This window comes from Leuciscus leuciscus (assembly GCF_965113295.1).
Source record: "Leuciscus leuciscus genome assembly, chromosome: 1".
Classification (NCBI taxonomy): Eukaryota; Metazoa; Chordata; class Actinopteri; order Cypriniformes; family Leuciscidae; genus Leuciscus; species Leuciscus leuciscus.
The window spans coordinates 12,365,458-12,382,291 of NC_138725.1; the positions used below are offsets into that span (position 1 = coordinate 12,365,458).

The 16,834-nt window shown below is 36.5% G+C and overlaps 1 protein-coding gene across 5 annotated transcripts in view; it reads left to right on the forward strand.

Annotated features, from left to right (window-relative positions):
• Window positions 1–16,834, forward strand: part of LOC309500348 (uncharacterized protein) — a 252,069-nt gene that overhangs the window by 223,735 nt on the left and 11,500 nt on the right. For 2 of the 5 annotated variants that reach the window (XM_082171923.1, XM_082171925.1), the window contains exons 1-2: window positions 4,959–5,095; window positions 6,756–8,067. In XM_082171923.1, coding sequence (XP_082028049.1) covers window positions 5,038–5,095; window positions 6,756–8,067 — 1,370 coding nt within the window. In that variant the 5' untranslated portion in view covers window positions 4,959–5,037. Of the gene's footprint in view, window positions 1–1,736; window positions 2,326–4,872; window positions 5,096–6,755; window positions 8,226–16,834 lie in introns of those variants that run through there. The other 3 variants (XR_014206558.1, XM_082171927.1, XM_082171924.1) reach the window with 3 other exon arrangements.

Genomic DNA, 16,834 nt, shown 5'->3' on the forward strand with positions numbered 1-16,834 from the left:
CTCACCCACTACTGAGAGTGTCAGAAGACATGGACCTTTGTCATTAACATCAACATTCGTCTTTGAAGAACATAATGGTAGACTGCTTAAACTTTTCAATGGAACACAACATGTACCATTGCAAATAACTCAAAATCTAGCAAGACTAAATGAGCTAAAAATATTATCGAGAGTTTACATTGCAGAAGACTCCCTGGCACACAGATATGTTTCATCAGCACTTCGGGGTTATTCCTTGTGCAAAAACATTGCACAGGTCAGTAGCTGCAATTTTTTTGGTCATGGTCAGGTGAAGGAGCTACCTGTGTCTCAGCACATCCTACTACAGGATTCTGGAATTCATACAGAACAAAATCAAGCCACCTACTTTCAGAGGTTTGTTTGTGATGGGACACTCTACTCCACTGATCAGAATGACTCAAAATACTCCAGATGTATTTCCTTGGTAACCATTGGACAACAGGTTGCAAAAATTGAACACATCATTGTTGTTCAAACACAGGCCACCCCCAAACAACCAGTTTTTACTGGTAAGGTTAACAAATCAAATTCAAGCCTTTCACAAAAAGCGAACAGAGTATGTTTGCATGGATTCTCACATACTCAATGTCACATTCTGTGCAGGCTACAAGGCAGTACTTCCATCTGAAGTAACAAACAAATGTATAGAAATGGTAAAAAGACCAGATGGGCTTGTCATTTTGCCCCTACCAAACACATAAGAAAGAATTAAAAAATAAGCAGAATCAGATTTACTGTAGTATCTCAATGTACTATGTGAGGAGGAGAAAATTAATGCTTTGAGAAAAGAATGTTTATGGTTGAATCATTAGTACAAATTTAGTAAAACTGCATTGTGTATGCTTACCCATCTATTAATTAGAATAACTCAATATAAATGTACTATATTTCTTGTATTAACTGCATGTTTTAATCTGAGAATGTGACAAATGAAATGTATATGTGTATAAAACATCCAAAATGCAATACAATTAAACATGAATTGAAAATCATGTGTACTCGCTTAATTACAATAATTAAAGGAGAAGTTCACTTTTAAAATGAAAATTCTGTCATCATTTAGTCACCCTCATGTTGTTTCAAAGCTGTAAGAATTTCTTTCTTCTGCTGAACAGAAAGGAAGATATTTAGAAGAATGTCAGTAACCAGACAGTTTTTGGGTCCCATTGACTTCCATAGTAGGAAAAATATATACTATGGAAATCATTGGGACCCAAAAACTGTAAGGTTACTGATATTCTTCTAAATATCTTCCTTTCTGTTCAGCAGAAGAAAGAAATTCTTACAGCTTTGAAACAACATGAGGGTGACTAAATGATGACAGAATTTTCATTTTAAAAGTGAACTTCTCCTTTAATAACGAGATTAACAAATAATCATAATCAGATTTATTGTGACAATATCTCAATGTAAAATGTAAGGAGGAGAAAATTTATGCTTTGGGAAAATATTTTTTATCGTTGAATCCTTAGTACAAATATAATAAAAAATATTGTATATGTTTACCCATGAATTTTGAGAACTCCATATAAACGTACACAAACCATTTGCATATTTTATGCGTTGGCTATATCCTAATTTGTGTGTTGTGGCTGATGTATTGATTTTATTTGAAAAATTGAATTGTCAGCAAGTGTCCACAAAGTCACCAAGTCTCATGCCATTTAGATTAAGACAACTTTTATTAGTAGGCCTATTATTATTATTACTAAGATAGAAGGGTTAATTTTGCATAGCAGTGGTCCATAGCTTTTGCTTGCTGTACAGTAGTAGCCTACTGTTACCACAGCTGCAGTATTGTAGTATGAGTGTTAGGTTTATACATGCATTTCAGTACTTCATTATGTTGGAAAACTACAGTTGTACTTCATTTGACTGCAGATGTACTAACGTGTAGCCTACTGTAGTTTTACTGCTGTCGTACTTCAATGTACTGCAGTTGTACTGTCATTATTACTGTAAATCTATGGCTGTGCTTAACTATACTGCAGTTGTTTTTTGTAAGGGTTCACTCTCCAGTCCAGCGGGCGGCGGTAAGTCATGCGTTTGTTTTCAAGATGAGTTTACAGCTTGATCATTCTCTGGTGTTATACATTGTGCTACTGGCTTCATACAAACTTGTAATGTACTTTTAGACCAGAAAGATTTTGAATCGGGTGAATACATGCCTGTCATATTCCCATCCGAGCAGGAATATGTGGAGTTGCTGTAACTGAACTGAGAAGATCGTGTTGTTAAAAGAGGAGACTGAGGAGGACTCGAGTGAACCAGAACCCTGGAGAATAAAACACAAGGAACAAGCAGGTTGGTGTAGGGGACAAAAACTGCACTCAACTAAAAGTACATGTACTTATAGAAATATTTACTCAAAGTAAAAGTAATAATCTTAATAGTTACTTGAGTAAGTGTAAAAAAGTATCCAATGAAAAAACTACTCAAGTAGCGAGTTAAGCCTCTTGAGTGCCATCTGAAATTTTCTAAAACAAGCATTTTTATCAGTAGTTTAGCATTAGCATTGTCTTTCAGTAGAGTTTTTTTACAGGCTTTTGTCATCTATCCTGACTCAAATAATATGTTTCTAACAGCAAACACTCAGAATAAAGTGAGATGATCTGCTGATGATCCTGAATGGCTTGTTGAATGAGTTTTGATAGTCTGAGGCTCATCAATATTAACAGATCTGCTGAAAACACTCTTTATTTCATGACAATAGTTCCTGTTTTCACCTCATTTATTATGCTGATGTCTTCAGATCTCCTGTAAATTGACACTTAAAGCTCATTTCATTGGTGTCAACAGACTGAGGGTATATGATGGTTATTATATAACCTAAACCTATGTTTATATCTGTTGTGGTAGAAATTGTATATGTTCTGTGTGTTTGCATTTTCTTATATACATAGAAACTTAGAAAACATGATGGTAATAAAATGCACAGGGATTGCATGTGAAGTCCCATGATTCTCTGCTACATGGATAGGCCATTCCACCGAATGGGTGACATTTGCTTGTTGTAACTCTTAAAAATTAAACTTAATTTTTTGATTTTTTTCAACACTGAATCTAATACTCAAATATTTACCTATTCAAAATGTGTATTGGTCAATCTCAGGCTACTTTATTTAATTTTTTCAAGGTTTCTAAGCAAAAGATGGATGCATGTTTTCACAGTCCTGTTACCGAAACTCATGTGACATTTAAAAAGCATGTTTAAAAGCATGTCAATTATTCCTTTGTTTTCCCCACAAGAAAGTGTTTATTTTAAAGATATTGTTGGTTATATGTTCAAATAACTGATATTTGTGACAAAAAAATCACTATATTAAGGCAAAGTGTATTTTAATAAAAAACACAAAGCCATTTTTTCATTTTAAAGAAGACCGAAGCCTCAAGTTTATAATTTTTTTTTATAATTTAATTTATTAAACAATTGTATAAATGATGGACCAAACATAACTGATAAAAAAAGTGGTTTAACTTTATTTTTTTAGAAAATAAATAAATAATAGTAACAGGAATGAACACTTGGTAACAGGAATGAACTATTTCATAACAGGAATGAGGAACAGGTAACAGGAATGAGTGTCCATATGTGTGTGCACGAGAGAGAGTGTACATGACTGTGTGTGCATTAGATTTCTATGTTGAAGTGATGTACTATATGCTAGTAGTACTTCACAGCAAAGGAGGTGGAAAGAGAAATAATATTTACAGTATTAAATCATCAAAACAGAGGACTCTACTCACTCCTGTTACGTTAACTCACTCCTGTTATTTTTTCATATAAGTAACAGGACTGAAAGTAACAGGATTGAGTTTTTAAGCAAAAAGTTCTCAAATACATGACATATGGCCACATAGCATACATGCTAATAGCATGAGGACACTGAGCAAATTCTAGTAACTTAACAAAAGTTAATATCTTTAAAATAAACAAATACATTCTAAGAAATTTATTTAGGTAACAGGATAGTATGTTGAGATTGACCTTCTTAGTCATAGTTACAATTTCATCAAATATACAGAAATTAAAATAAGAGGACTAACTTATGATCTTCCCATTGCCTTTAGAAGATCAAGATGATGCAACTTCCTGTTGAAAATGTGTCTTGTGGAATATTCCAAGTTTTTCAGAGGGGGGGATGTGTTAGGGTAACAGGACTGAGTGAAAACCCGGGGACATGACTAAAATGTGTATTTTATCTAAAATATTAGATAAAATATTTTTTTCTCATAAAAATAAACAAACATTTTAAATACATTGGATATTAAGTCATACAACAATCCCCAAAACTTAAGATTTCTGAAGGATTTTAATCATTATATTTCATGGCAAAGTTTAGAGACAGAGTGTGGACATGCAGAAAATGCTATTTTTTTGTGTTCTATGTAGTTTTTATTAATGTTTTTAATTATAAATTTTATAATTTGTAGTTAGCTTAATATGCAGGACATTTTGCTTAATAATAAAATGTATTTTAGAGTTAATTTTCATGCAATTTTTTACATATGATGTTCTGGGGACATAAATGTCACCCATTCGGTGGAATATGATAAATTATGTAACAATGTGTTATCTATAACTGAGACATAGCCTATCTTCATTTAGCCTAGACAAATAACCTTGGGGGAGTCAGGACAGTAATGAAGGAAGGATGCCCTCCTCTCACGGTCATTTGATACATGTTTGTCTCTCATTCAGTAATAGAAAATTGCTTGCCACCACACTGTTTATGCTTTCAACTGTTTTTCTTACCATTATTTATATTTGGGAGAATTGACATTATTATATTCTGTAATCAATGAACATAAAACAAACTCAGTAACTTATATATTTTTTTATTTTGGTAGATCAACTCCTCACACATCAGTCACATGGTCAGTGAAGCTCCTCCCACATCAATTCTCCAATAAATGCTGTAAATTCCCATCAGCTGCAAGTGAAGACGAGCATCAGAGCATCAGGAAGAGCTGAAATCTGCAAAGACTGAGTTTATTAAAGAGGACAGAGAGAGCATGAGTGATCCAGAACCCTGCAGAATGAAACACACTGAAGATCCTGAAGAACAAAGAGGTTGGTGTTTATTCTTCATTCATTCATTCATGATGCTGAAGAACGTTCATCTTAGAAATAATCACTTTTAGATATGCAGTTAAACTGTGAAATGGCTGCAAAAGTTTCAGTTTTTTTTTTTTTAACAAATGGTCAGTAACAGGATGTTTCATATTGATTGTCAACATCAGGTCAAACTAAATTTAAATATTTTAACAGTTGCATTTTATATATATTTTATATATGGTTTACAATTTGTAACAATGTTACTAGAATTTTGACCTGAATTTTGTGTGTATTTTTACATAACTTGTATACTGTGGTAGATGTTTTCCCTATTTCGCACCTGACCTAAGTCTACCTGGGTCTCGTCTACAATCAACGTCCCCAAACGTCTTCAGTCAACGTTAGTTTCTATGGGTCGCGACTACAGTCGACGTCCCCTATCTCTAACTTGTTCCCCTAACTAACTTTCTGCGCAGTGTAAAAGTTTATAAGATTAATACCGTTCCAAATTATCCTACATCCTATCCAGGATATATGGATAATCCCGCGGTAACTAAAGAGCCTAACCTTTAGTCGTACTTTTAAGAGTTAGGCGATCAGTCTCTACGAATTCGTATTTTATTATAAAGATAATAAGGATTATAAATATAATAAATGTCCCCTTTGTAGTTTAAGTCTACCTTTTTAGGTACTCTTCAACCGTGTTCGCTATACAACAATAACCCTGTTGTAAGCTAGGCTATTAATCAATCAAACAGTGCATACTGATTATTCACATATCAGAAATCATGCTCACCCTCTGTAGGTTTTCCCCCGGTTGGGATCCTTCTGGTCCAGGGAAGAAAAGTGAAAACGTACTCAAGAATTCCAAGTTCCAGTCAGATGATTGTAATAAATGTTTAACAATATTTATTAAAAGAATCAAAATGAAAAGAATACTTGTTACAGAATATAATAGAGTACTTAGCTAACAGAGTAATATTAGCTAGGCTTTAACTTCTTGCATCTGGGAACTGCTGGCGTCCCGGACTGGAGATTGCAAGGATGAGCCATGAGTCTTGTCCAATTCTCTTCTTTTATATCCCGAATTGAGGTGCCTTCATCATATTTACTGTAAGGCACACATGATTTGAATCACATGTACAACTGCTGATCCCAGCTAGTGTAGTCTATTTCTGTACCCTGACTGTCCAGTCAGTGGCGGTTCCTCCGAAGATACAATAGTTCCTTTGTATGTGTGGACAACGACCCTTGTCACTGCTCTCTCATGTGACTTGAGGGAGGCAGAGATGGACAATGAACTCTTTATTTGCAACATTATTTTTAGACTGTCATATGCTTTAGCAACCCAGAGAGTGCATCTGCAGCTACAGGTTTCTTATTGTGACCCTTTCTGCGTTGACGTCGAGTTTGAGGTGTAGTTGAAGTGAATGAAATGTCGCTCTCAGGTGGAGCCTCGTCACCTGGCATTACAGCAGCAATAATAACCGACACTCTTCAGACAATGTCTTTTAAATGCTTTAATCACGGCCGGGAGAGTACTCGACCAGTTCTCAGAGAATCTCCCCCAAGAAGAAGCTTTAATCACGGCCGGAGGATCTCAGACAAATTTCAGAGAGAATCCCACCAGAAAACTTTAGAAAATTTGAAAATGAGAGTTTTTCTTTGATTTCAGACCTGATGGAAGAGAGCGAGGAGAGTGAAGAACTGAGTGAAGTGAAGGAGGAACATCATGTCAAACCTGGAGAAAAACCTCTGAGTCGCACAGAGACTAAAAAGACATTTTTAAAGAAAAGAAGAGCCAAGAAATCTTTCACCTGCACTCAGTGTGGAAAGAGTCTCACACGCAAAGATGGTCTTGAGCGCCACATGAGAGTTCACACTGGAGAGAAGCCGTACTCGTGTGATCAGTGTGGAAAGAGTTTCTCAAACTCATATCATCTTGATGTTCACATGAGAGTCCACACTGGAGAGAAGCCGTTTAAGTGTGATAAATGTGGGAAAGATTTCAGTCAATCATCATCCCTTAATGTTCACATGAGGGTCCACACTGGAGAGAAGCCGTTCACATGTGATCAATGCGGCAAAACATTTGTCTTTGCATCAAACCTGAAGAATCACCTGACAGTTCATACGAAGGAGAAGCCGCATTCATGTTCTGTGTGTGGAAAGAGTTTTTCACAGCTGAGTAATTTACATGCACATGAGAAAATTCACACTGGTGTGAGAGAGTACATGTGCTTTGAGTGTGAGAAGACTTTTACTGAAGCGAACAGTTTAAAACTGCACCAGAGAATTCACACTGGAGAAAAACCTTACAAGTGTTCACACTGTGACAAGAGATTCAGTCAGTCATCATCTCTGAAAGCACATGAGATGATCCACACTGGAGAGAAGCCGCACACGTGTGATCAGTGTGGACAGAGTTTTGCTCTTAAAAGTAAACTGAAGCTACACATGATGATCCACACTGGAGAGAAACCGTTTAATTGTGATAAATGTGGGACAGATTTCAGACGATCTTCACACCTTAAAGAACACATGAGGATCCACACCGGAGAGAAGCCGTTCTCATGTGATCAGTGTGGCAAAACATTTGTCTTTGCATCAGCCCTGAAGACACACCTGGCAGTTCATACGAAGGAGAAGCCGCATTCATGTTCTGTGTGTGGAAAGAGTTTTTCACTGCGGCAATATTTACATAGACATGAGAAAATTCACACTGGTGTAAAAGAGTACATGTGCTTTGAGTGTGAGAAGACTTTTACTACAGGGAGAGATTTAAAACAGCACCAGAGAATTCACACTGGAGAAAAACCTTACAAGTGTTCACACTGTGACAAGAGATTCAGTGGCTCCTCAAATCTGAAAAAACATGAGAGGATCCACACTGGAGAAAAACCGCATACGTGTGATGAAACTCACCTGAGGCGACACATGAAGATCCATGCAGTGAAGAAACCACATCACCTCAGTCTGAGATCACGGTAAGTAGTTTATTTTCATGTGCTGAGCAACAAAGTCTCTTCTGTGTAAGTTAGACACACATCACCCTATAGCCAAATCTCTCCTCTCCACCTATAGCTGGTGTGTGGTGAGCACAGGACACTTTGTTGATTTATTGATATCTATTGACTTTCGCTCTCTGACAGTAGGTGGCGCTAGGGGTGGGAATCTCTAGGCACCTCAAGATTCGATTCGATTACGATTCAAAGGGTAACAATTATCAATTATTAATGATTTTTTCATTTTTTTTACTTACTTGGTACTTTTAAAGCAAAGTATTTATGATGACCCATAACAAACTTACTTCCAAAATATTAATTTTATTAATAAAACAAATTGAAGTGATTTGGCAAGTCAACTGTAAGGTTACATTTGCCAGCATATGTCCCAACATTGCAAAGAACCAACAGGAAAAAAATGTGTGCCTGTACTAGCAGCGTACTTGTAGTAAATTAATACAAACTTCAGCATATTCTGAATCTCTAGCATTTAATAATAGACTTCTAACCAAGCAATATAATCCTTCAGACAAAAAAACAATTTGCTGTAGCAAAATCACAAACAGTTTACGTTCAAAAATATAGAATTATGTACCAGCAGCTCTCATACAAACATAATGCTTGTGGACATACGCATATAATAATATAGAGTGATGACTTAAAATGTTTGCTGTATACCACAATCAAAAACTGCTTATACAAAAACAGTGAATGAACATCTGCAGAGAGCACAGTCAAAATGTATCTTTTTGTGACTGGCATTGCACATTGCAGGGCAGTATAACGTACGTATAACAGATCCGTTTACAGTATATTGATGTGAAAACTAAACAATACAGAAAGCAGCTCTCGTACAAAAAATACTAAATAGGTAGCAATGAAATTGATAATTTTCCATACGTTAGCTTTTAAAGAAGAGGGTGACGTTTGAATTTGGCGCTCAGCTATCAAGCGTCTGTTATAGAGCTGGTAAGTCCCGCCCCTTCCGGTAATCGCCCTGGACCTCTAGGTTGAAAAATCGTCAATACAAGTGAATGGGAGAAAATAATTATTTTCTGGTCCCGTTTGAATTTTGCCATGAATGTGAACATATGTTGTCTGTGAATTTTTTATATAACTTTTCGTGTAAAGAATGCTACAATTTAGCGGGTAGAAGTTTGATACGGTTAGACTTTGTGTGAAAGCACTTTGTGGACTACAACTCTTCGCTGCTTTCGACGCGTTTGAAACGTCAACACCACTAGCACATGGACACTAGCTCACGGATCCCGCTAAACATGGCTGTGTCTTTGGTGCACTTCACCGCCTTCTTTCAGGGAGAGGACAAAATCGTTGAGGTTGGCGAAAACCACGGGTAAGTCAACTTTATGGGGTGACGTCACATAGGCGACATGTAGTCTTTCTCGTTATGTCTTTTCCACAACTGCTAGCCAAAGAATCATACCATATACTGTCAAACTCGTAACATGAAAAGTTATATAAAAAATTCACAGACAACATATGTTCAATTCATGGCACAATTCAAACGGGACCAGAAAATAATTATTTTCTCCCATTCACTTGCATTGACGATTTTTCAACCTAGAGGTCCACTTGGGGTTTTACGGATGGGCGGGACTTACCAGCTCTATGTGCGCGCAGAGCCCGTGCGCGCGAGTCGCGACTCTGTTATGTGCGCGTCTCTGTTGTGCACGCCAAAGACTGTCCGCGCACTGCACGTCCGCTTTAGAGTTCCGCCTTTTGCGTTCCGTCAATATTACGGTATTAGGATTTTTTCAATTTTTTTTAGAAAATCGATTTTTGACATTTGGTGGATCGATTCAGAATCGTCCACGTCCGCATCGCGATGCATCTAAGAATCGATTTTTTCCCCCACCCCTGAGTGGCGCTCATTTAAAAGCAGAAATAAAGCACTATACAGGGCTCTAGACTGCAAGTAATTGGAAATTCATTATAATTCATTATAAAGCTTGGAAGAGCCAGGACATTTTTTTTATTATTATAACTCCGATAGTATTTGTCTAAAAGAAGAATGTCATACACACTTAGGATGAGTTGAGAGTGAGTAAATCATGGGCACTGACTTGGAAACCAGGAGAAACATTGTGCCATGAACGAACAAGTTCATGAAGTTTGAAGTAATATGGCTTTTAAGTCCACAAATCACCAATATTCCCTATGGATTTAATGTAGTAATGCTCAGTGTAACCATGGTATTGTGGCAGAAATAGTCAAATATTTTACATTAATCATTTAAGGGGTTCGTGCATCCTTTTGAGAGTAAAATTCAAGCACTAATCAAGGACTTTCAAGCCGTTCACACTTTTTCCAGCTCTTCATTTTTTTTTTATATTATCCAATTTTAATGTTATTTTTAATGTGATGACCAAAACCGTGACCCAGAACCGTAGGAAAACAGTAGACCGAAGATTTAAAACTACAGTTATACTTAAGAGTAAAGAGAATGAAATATTCGTTGGAATATATATATATATATATATATATATATATATATATATATATATATATATATATATATATATATATATTTTATATATATATATATATATATATATATATATATATATATTTATATATATATATATATATATATATTTATATATATTAGTGCTGCACGATTAATCGTATCGCAATCGCGATGTCAAGCCTACGTGATTATATGACGCAAAATGCTGCAATTTTATATTAAATAAACAAATTAGCGCTGTTAACGCAATTAACGCAGCATCTGTTCATTTTTGGCATTCTTTGGCTAGTGTTACATGATCCTGCTCTCTTATTCTTGCAAATGCTTTTAAACCATTCATGCGCGATAAGACAAAAAAGAATGCGCTGTCAGTGAATGTCCTCCTGACACACACACACACACGACCCACAGATAGACGCGCGCCAGTATGAATTTCTGTAATAGTTCTATAATATAGTTCTAGTAATATGGCAAGCCAAGAGGCTCAGAAATACGCCATAGATTAATCGCGTTTAAAGCCAAACGCGCACAAACAAAATCGAATTCTTATGCTCATATATGAGGAGTTATTAAACAAGGAAAAGAATCCAGGTCGTATTGGCATGACTCGGCACATTTCCATCTAAGTGCTGAATAACACAAAATATTAATATAACCCATAGAATGCCTATGACTTTGTATGTTTTAAATGGGCCTATTTGAAAAAAATAAGACGAATGTATTTTTTGCTATTTCTAAAAAATGTGGCAGGTTTGTTGGCAGGTCTATAAGCTTCTCCTTCCAGAATTAAATACTAGTGTTCCAATTTTTGTAGGCTAATTCAATTAGTCTTTTATTCATATTACATTGATTATATATTCATTAAATAACACTATTACATTTCGTTATATCCAATATATTTTTGTAAAATGAAGATTCAAATATTTTGCCCTTTCGGTGCTAGATCATTGACAGGGGGAGCTGCGCAAAACTTGGCCACTAAATATTTAATATTCAATTATTTTAATGATCAAAATGAAAGTTTTATTAAATTGAACAAGCGCAACATTCAGCATTCAGCGCAATAAAATATTCTAAAAGATGTAGGCTATTATTAATAATAATGTTATATCAACATAATATCTCGTTATTTCGACATAATATGTGTGCATGCAACAAGCAAGATGTGCATTTGTAAATCCGGTGACGCGTGCATTGATTTTTATAAATAAACTAGTGTTTTCTGACAGTGTCAGCTGCAAAGATGAAGTTGACGATCACCATCTCCGTAGTGAACGCGCCTATAGAGAGAAATGCACATAATGGATTACATAATCAGAGAGTAGCCTTTTTCTTTCTTTTTTAATTTTTTTTAATTATTTCGTTTAAAGACATTTCTAGTTTTTTGTATTTGATGTATTTCTCATGTCATTGAGGCATACACTGAGTTTCGTTAAGTAGCATGAGATGCGCTCCAGTTAACGTGCAATGTGTGACCGCGCGGGCGCCTCCATGATTATATTGTCCGTTATATTTGCTTCTTATTCATTAAACCCAGGCAATTGGTTGATGAAAAATGTATTAAAATTAAGATACAATTTATACAAAACGAAATTCACTTTAAAGCCACACCGTGTAACTTTTCAACCTTCATAATATATTTCCAAGACCCTTGTGATGGTACATCGACTTACAATAGGTTGAATGACAGGTCTGCCACAGCCTGACGGGGTCTGTATCGCTTTTACTGGCACTATGTAACTTCGGGGTTCGGGTAGTAACCAGCGCACAAAAAGAACTACAAAATTCGTCTGCTTTACGGCATACGTCACTTCCCCCACCACTTCCTCAAATTCGGACGTGAGCGTTTATATACTGTCTATGGACGTGAGATGCCAACCAAGGTTATAATCGTTAACGAAAACTAACGAAAAAACGAAAACTAGGTGGGAAAAAACATTGACGTTAACTGAAATAAAAATAAAAACGAGGCATTACAAAAAAACGATAACTAACTAAAACTGTAATGTGTGTTTGGCAAAACTAACTAAAATAAAATAAAAATATAGAGTAAATGTCCTTCGTTCAGCTGCATTTCCTTTCCCTGCTCTCCCTCTGTCTCTGTCACTCATGCGTCTCTCACATGGCGCGCGCGCACACAAACACACACACACACACACACACACACAGCCCCTCCCCTCCGTGCACACCGCTTCTCCATGAGAACGAGTGTTCGTTCGACGTTGAAAGCAAGTTCGCTAAAGGTTAGTAGGCTATCTCTATCTCGTGAACACCTTACAATCACACATTAAAAAGTGGTATCAAAATATTTTAAAATCTGAATATAATTTTGTCAGTGTGCTAATGTCGACCCGAGAAGCGATTGCGCCTTTTTTAGAAAGTTAACTAGTCGCAAGTTTGAGGTAAAGTGCACTTTTTGGTTGTGGTTGTCGATGTCAAAACACTATATAAGCTTTGATTCAAATATTAAATAATGTTATGTCATTTTTTTACTTTTACACGTAATGTTTGCTGCTTCAATCCAGATGAGTAGGCTATTGACTGTAGGGAAAGTGGGGTGAGTTGTGCCAGTTTTTACTCAAAGGGACTTTAAAGTGAGGCCATGGCAGTAATTCCTTCAACTTAACGATGTACATATATTTCAGGATGTGGTGCATCCCTGAGAACAATAACTTTGGATCTGAAATAAATTGTTTCAGAAATATAGCTTTTGGGGAAAAAGTGGTCTCATGGCACAACTTGCCCCTGATGCGGGGGAAGTTGTGCCTTTAGGGGAATACATTGGGGTAAATTGTGCCAGTGATTTCTGAAGTAAAACAGAACATTTTAATGTTATGAACCGTAATGCTATTTGAAAGCAAGACAAATTCAATACAAAATTACTCATTTAAGGTTTATTTAGATATTGTCACCCTGGAATACCATAGCATGCATTTTTCCTACTATGGTCAATTGCATAGGGATTTTGTATTGAACATAACTCTGGATCACAGTGTCATAGAGACAAGGGGGCGGGCTCATTTTACTCAGACGACCAATCAGTCTCTCAGGATCATTGTGAAGCTATCAAGCTACGCCCTAGCAACCATTTAGAGCACCATAGCAACACAATATATGATATTTGTGACTCATTTCAGGCAAAAAGGCTTTGGCAATAGATGCCTGTTGACATAGCGCTTTCTGTCAATTATGTAACATATAAGAATAAAGTGACTAGGCTAATTTCTAAACATACTATTGTGACTTAGGCCACTTAAAAACGGAATAAAACTTCTCTTTAATAACAAGTGCAAACTCAAAACTGAAATCAGTGTTAGCTAAATTAAACAAATAGCAGGCAGGCCTAAGTCAAACAATGATGAGGCATGCCCATCTCCTCACTTCTCAAGATTATCCCCTGTGAGTATGTAGGTCTAGGTGGTCTGGATCTGGCACAACTTAACCCAGGCCCTTTGGCACAAATCACCCCAGACCCACAAGTTTGATAAACTAGCATGATCCAGCAGTTAAGAGCTAACATCATGCTAACTGTATAGACTCATTGTGTAGCCTACTAAAGCACTAAAACATGTGTGAAATGTTTTCAAACTTGTCTATAATTGTTCAGACACTACAATCAAAAAACCTTAATCATAGAAATTTTACTTTGAAAGGGAAAAAACAGTTTTTTGCACTAAAATGTGCTTAACTCTCATGCCATGTGTCTCTCTTCTTTGGAGGATGAGTAAAAGTGATTGCTTTTCAAAATTATGTGGTCACATGACCAATTTCTTCTATGGTATTCCAGAAACAAGGGGTGGAACTACTCCCCCCCCCCCCCCCCCTGGCATAAATCACTCCACTCTCCCCATAGGGTAAATTTAGTATAGGGTGTGAAAATTGTACAGCTGTGGTATTTGTATAGGGTGTGAATTCTGTATAGAAGATGTATAGATTTTTGGTACAGCGTGTGGATTTTGGAAGAGGTAAAGGAATTTCAATGGGGTGTGAATTTTTTTCTAAAATTGTATTATGTTTTTATTATTACACAATACTTTTTCTGACTTTTTTGAATCTTGCCCCTGACAAATAACCCAAATTACAAAAAAGACTAAAACTAGACTAAAACTAACACTAAAACTAATAAAAACTAAACTAAAACTAAGCATTTTCAAAAAATAAAAAATAAACTAAATGTAAAACTAATAATAAAACTGAATTTGAAAACAAAAAGTCAAAACGAAATAAAAAATTTAAACTAATGAAAAATGCAAAACTATAATAACACTGATGCCAACCAGCATTTGTTTTCGGCTTTCGTGCGTATGTTTTTGTCATGGGGGCTGTTGTGTTTAGACCTGGCCACTTCATGCGTTTTCTCAGATCGGATAGCTATCCGATCTTGAAAAATCCAGGTGTAAATGCCCTCCGAAATGCATTCAAGAGGGATTTCAATCCGATCGCTCAAACCACTTCATGACGAGATCTGAGACGCATTCCAGACGAAACTGAACAAGTGTAAATGCATCTGGTTGCTAAAACCACATATGTAAATTGTACTCCTCCCAAAAATGCTAAAAAATAAATAATACAAAAACCGTGTGAGAGCGTGTTATAGGCTATATGTTATAGCCAGATATGACGACGCGCTGGAACACGCATCACCGCAGATGAGAAGCTGAGCATCAATTCATCAAGCCAACGTGCAAACCATCGCAAATCAAAGTGAAAGTAAGTCGCAGATGCTTAAAGGAGCATTTCACCCGTGGGAACATTGATCTTTATTGAAAGTGGGTCATATATGTAGTCGAAATGTATTCAAATTTTCGAATTTGTTGCCTTTTTGACCGAGTTATGACAGAAAGTAACTTTAGGGCGCATTTGTATGGAAAACCACATCTCCCACAATGCAACACATTTGCACAGCTCCACAAGCCACTACCATTAATCCAGAACACCGCCTATGAGAAATCCGCCTATCAGAGAAAGCACTAGGCTAGCTACCGCTTGAGTTTGAAATTCATTTAACATAAAAAAATTACTTGTTTGGCGAACTCATTATTGAATTATTCCTTGTTACTATTTATTTTGAAATGGTGAACTATATGGTGATTTGCGACAGTGCAAGTATTCCACAGTGACTCTAGGGGTCGCTGTTTGACAAAAACACAAATTCTCCACAGTGTGGCTTTAAAGAAAGGCTTTCTACAAAAAACTTAAAGGTATAGCGGAGGATTTTCTTTTTCCGGGTGGGTATTGTAAACTATTGGTCCACCTAAGTGTCAATCATTCTGGTGATATGTTTACGTAAGGCCGTCGTACGTGCTCGTCCCTTAGTTTTCGCTTTCTGCGCATGCGCACTTTCAGGTGTTTATGTGTGGTGAGGGTGGTGAGCTAGAGCTAAGCCATTCATTGAAGCTCGCCGTTTCACCGGGTCCTTTGAAAATGTCTGAGGGTCGTAAGAGAAAAAGTTTGTACGAACTGTATGAGAAGAAGAGAAAGGCCTCAGAAGAGAGAAACAAGATCAGAGTGTTTTTGGGAGATTGTTTCACACAATGGCGTGCGCTGAAAACACAGGTTGGGCTTCTCACTGATGCCTCAGTCGCGAAGTTTCTACTCGACAGGTAAAGTTTGGCATGCTATTTGGAGAAAAAGTGCAAATAATCTTCTTTTGGAAAGTAATCTTGTATGAGCGATGCCGACAGCAACTTGTAAACAGAGCGTGCACGAGGAGAACCTCGCATACGTTTAATAGGCGTTCCCTCTCGGGAGCAGGTAGAGTGTTGCGCATGTGCATTTTTTCAAAAAGTGGAGAGGGCGGTTATTATCTAAAATTCGGAAAGATCCTCCGTTATACCTTTAATGAAGTGGTCAAAATCATGTCTGAACCACTCCATGTCTCATATTGCGCATCCTATCTTACTCGTGCTGTTCACTTTTCATAAATCAACATAAATGGAAATAAATAACATTATAATATTTTAACAAATATGAAACTAAATGCGCTTATTTAATGGCGACAGTATAGTATGCCTACAGACTCTCTATTTGTACAAATTGCTGCACATTCATTTAATTCTGAATTTTGCACACACAAGTTGAAAGGCATTTGTTCAAATCAAGTTCACGGATAATTGTGCGTGCATTTATTAATCATTATGATACTAATAAAGTGGGCTATGCTATGTACAAAAAAAATCAGATGAGCCCAGAACGCAATTACACGTTAAGTATTTCCCCCCCATAGAAAACCATTATAAGAATGCTTAATGTGCACATTAA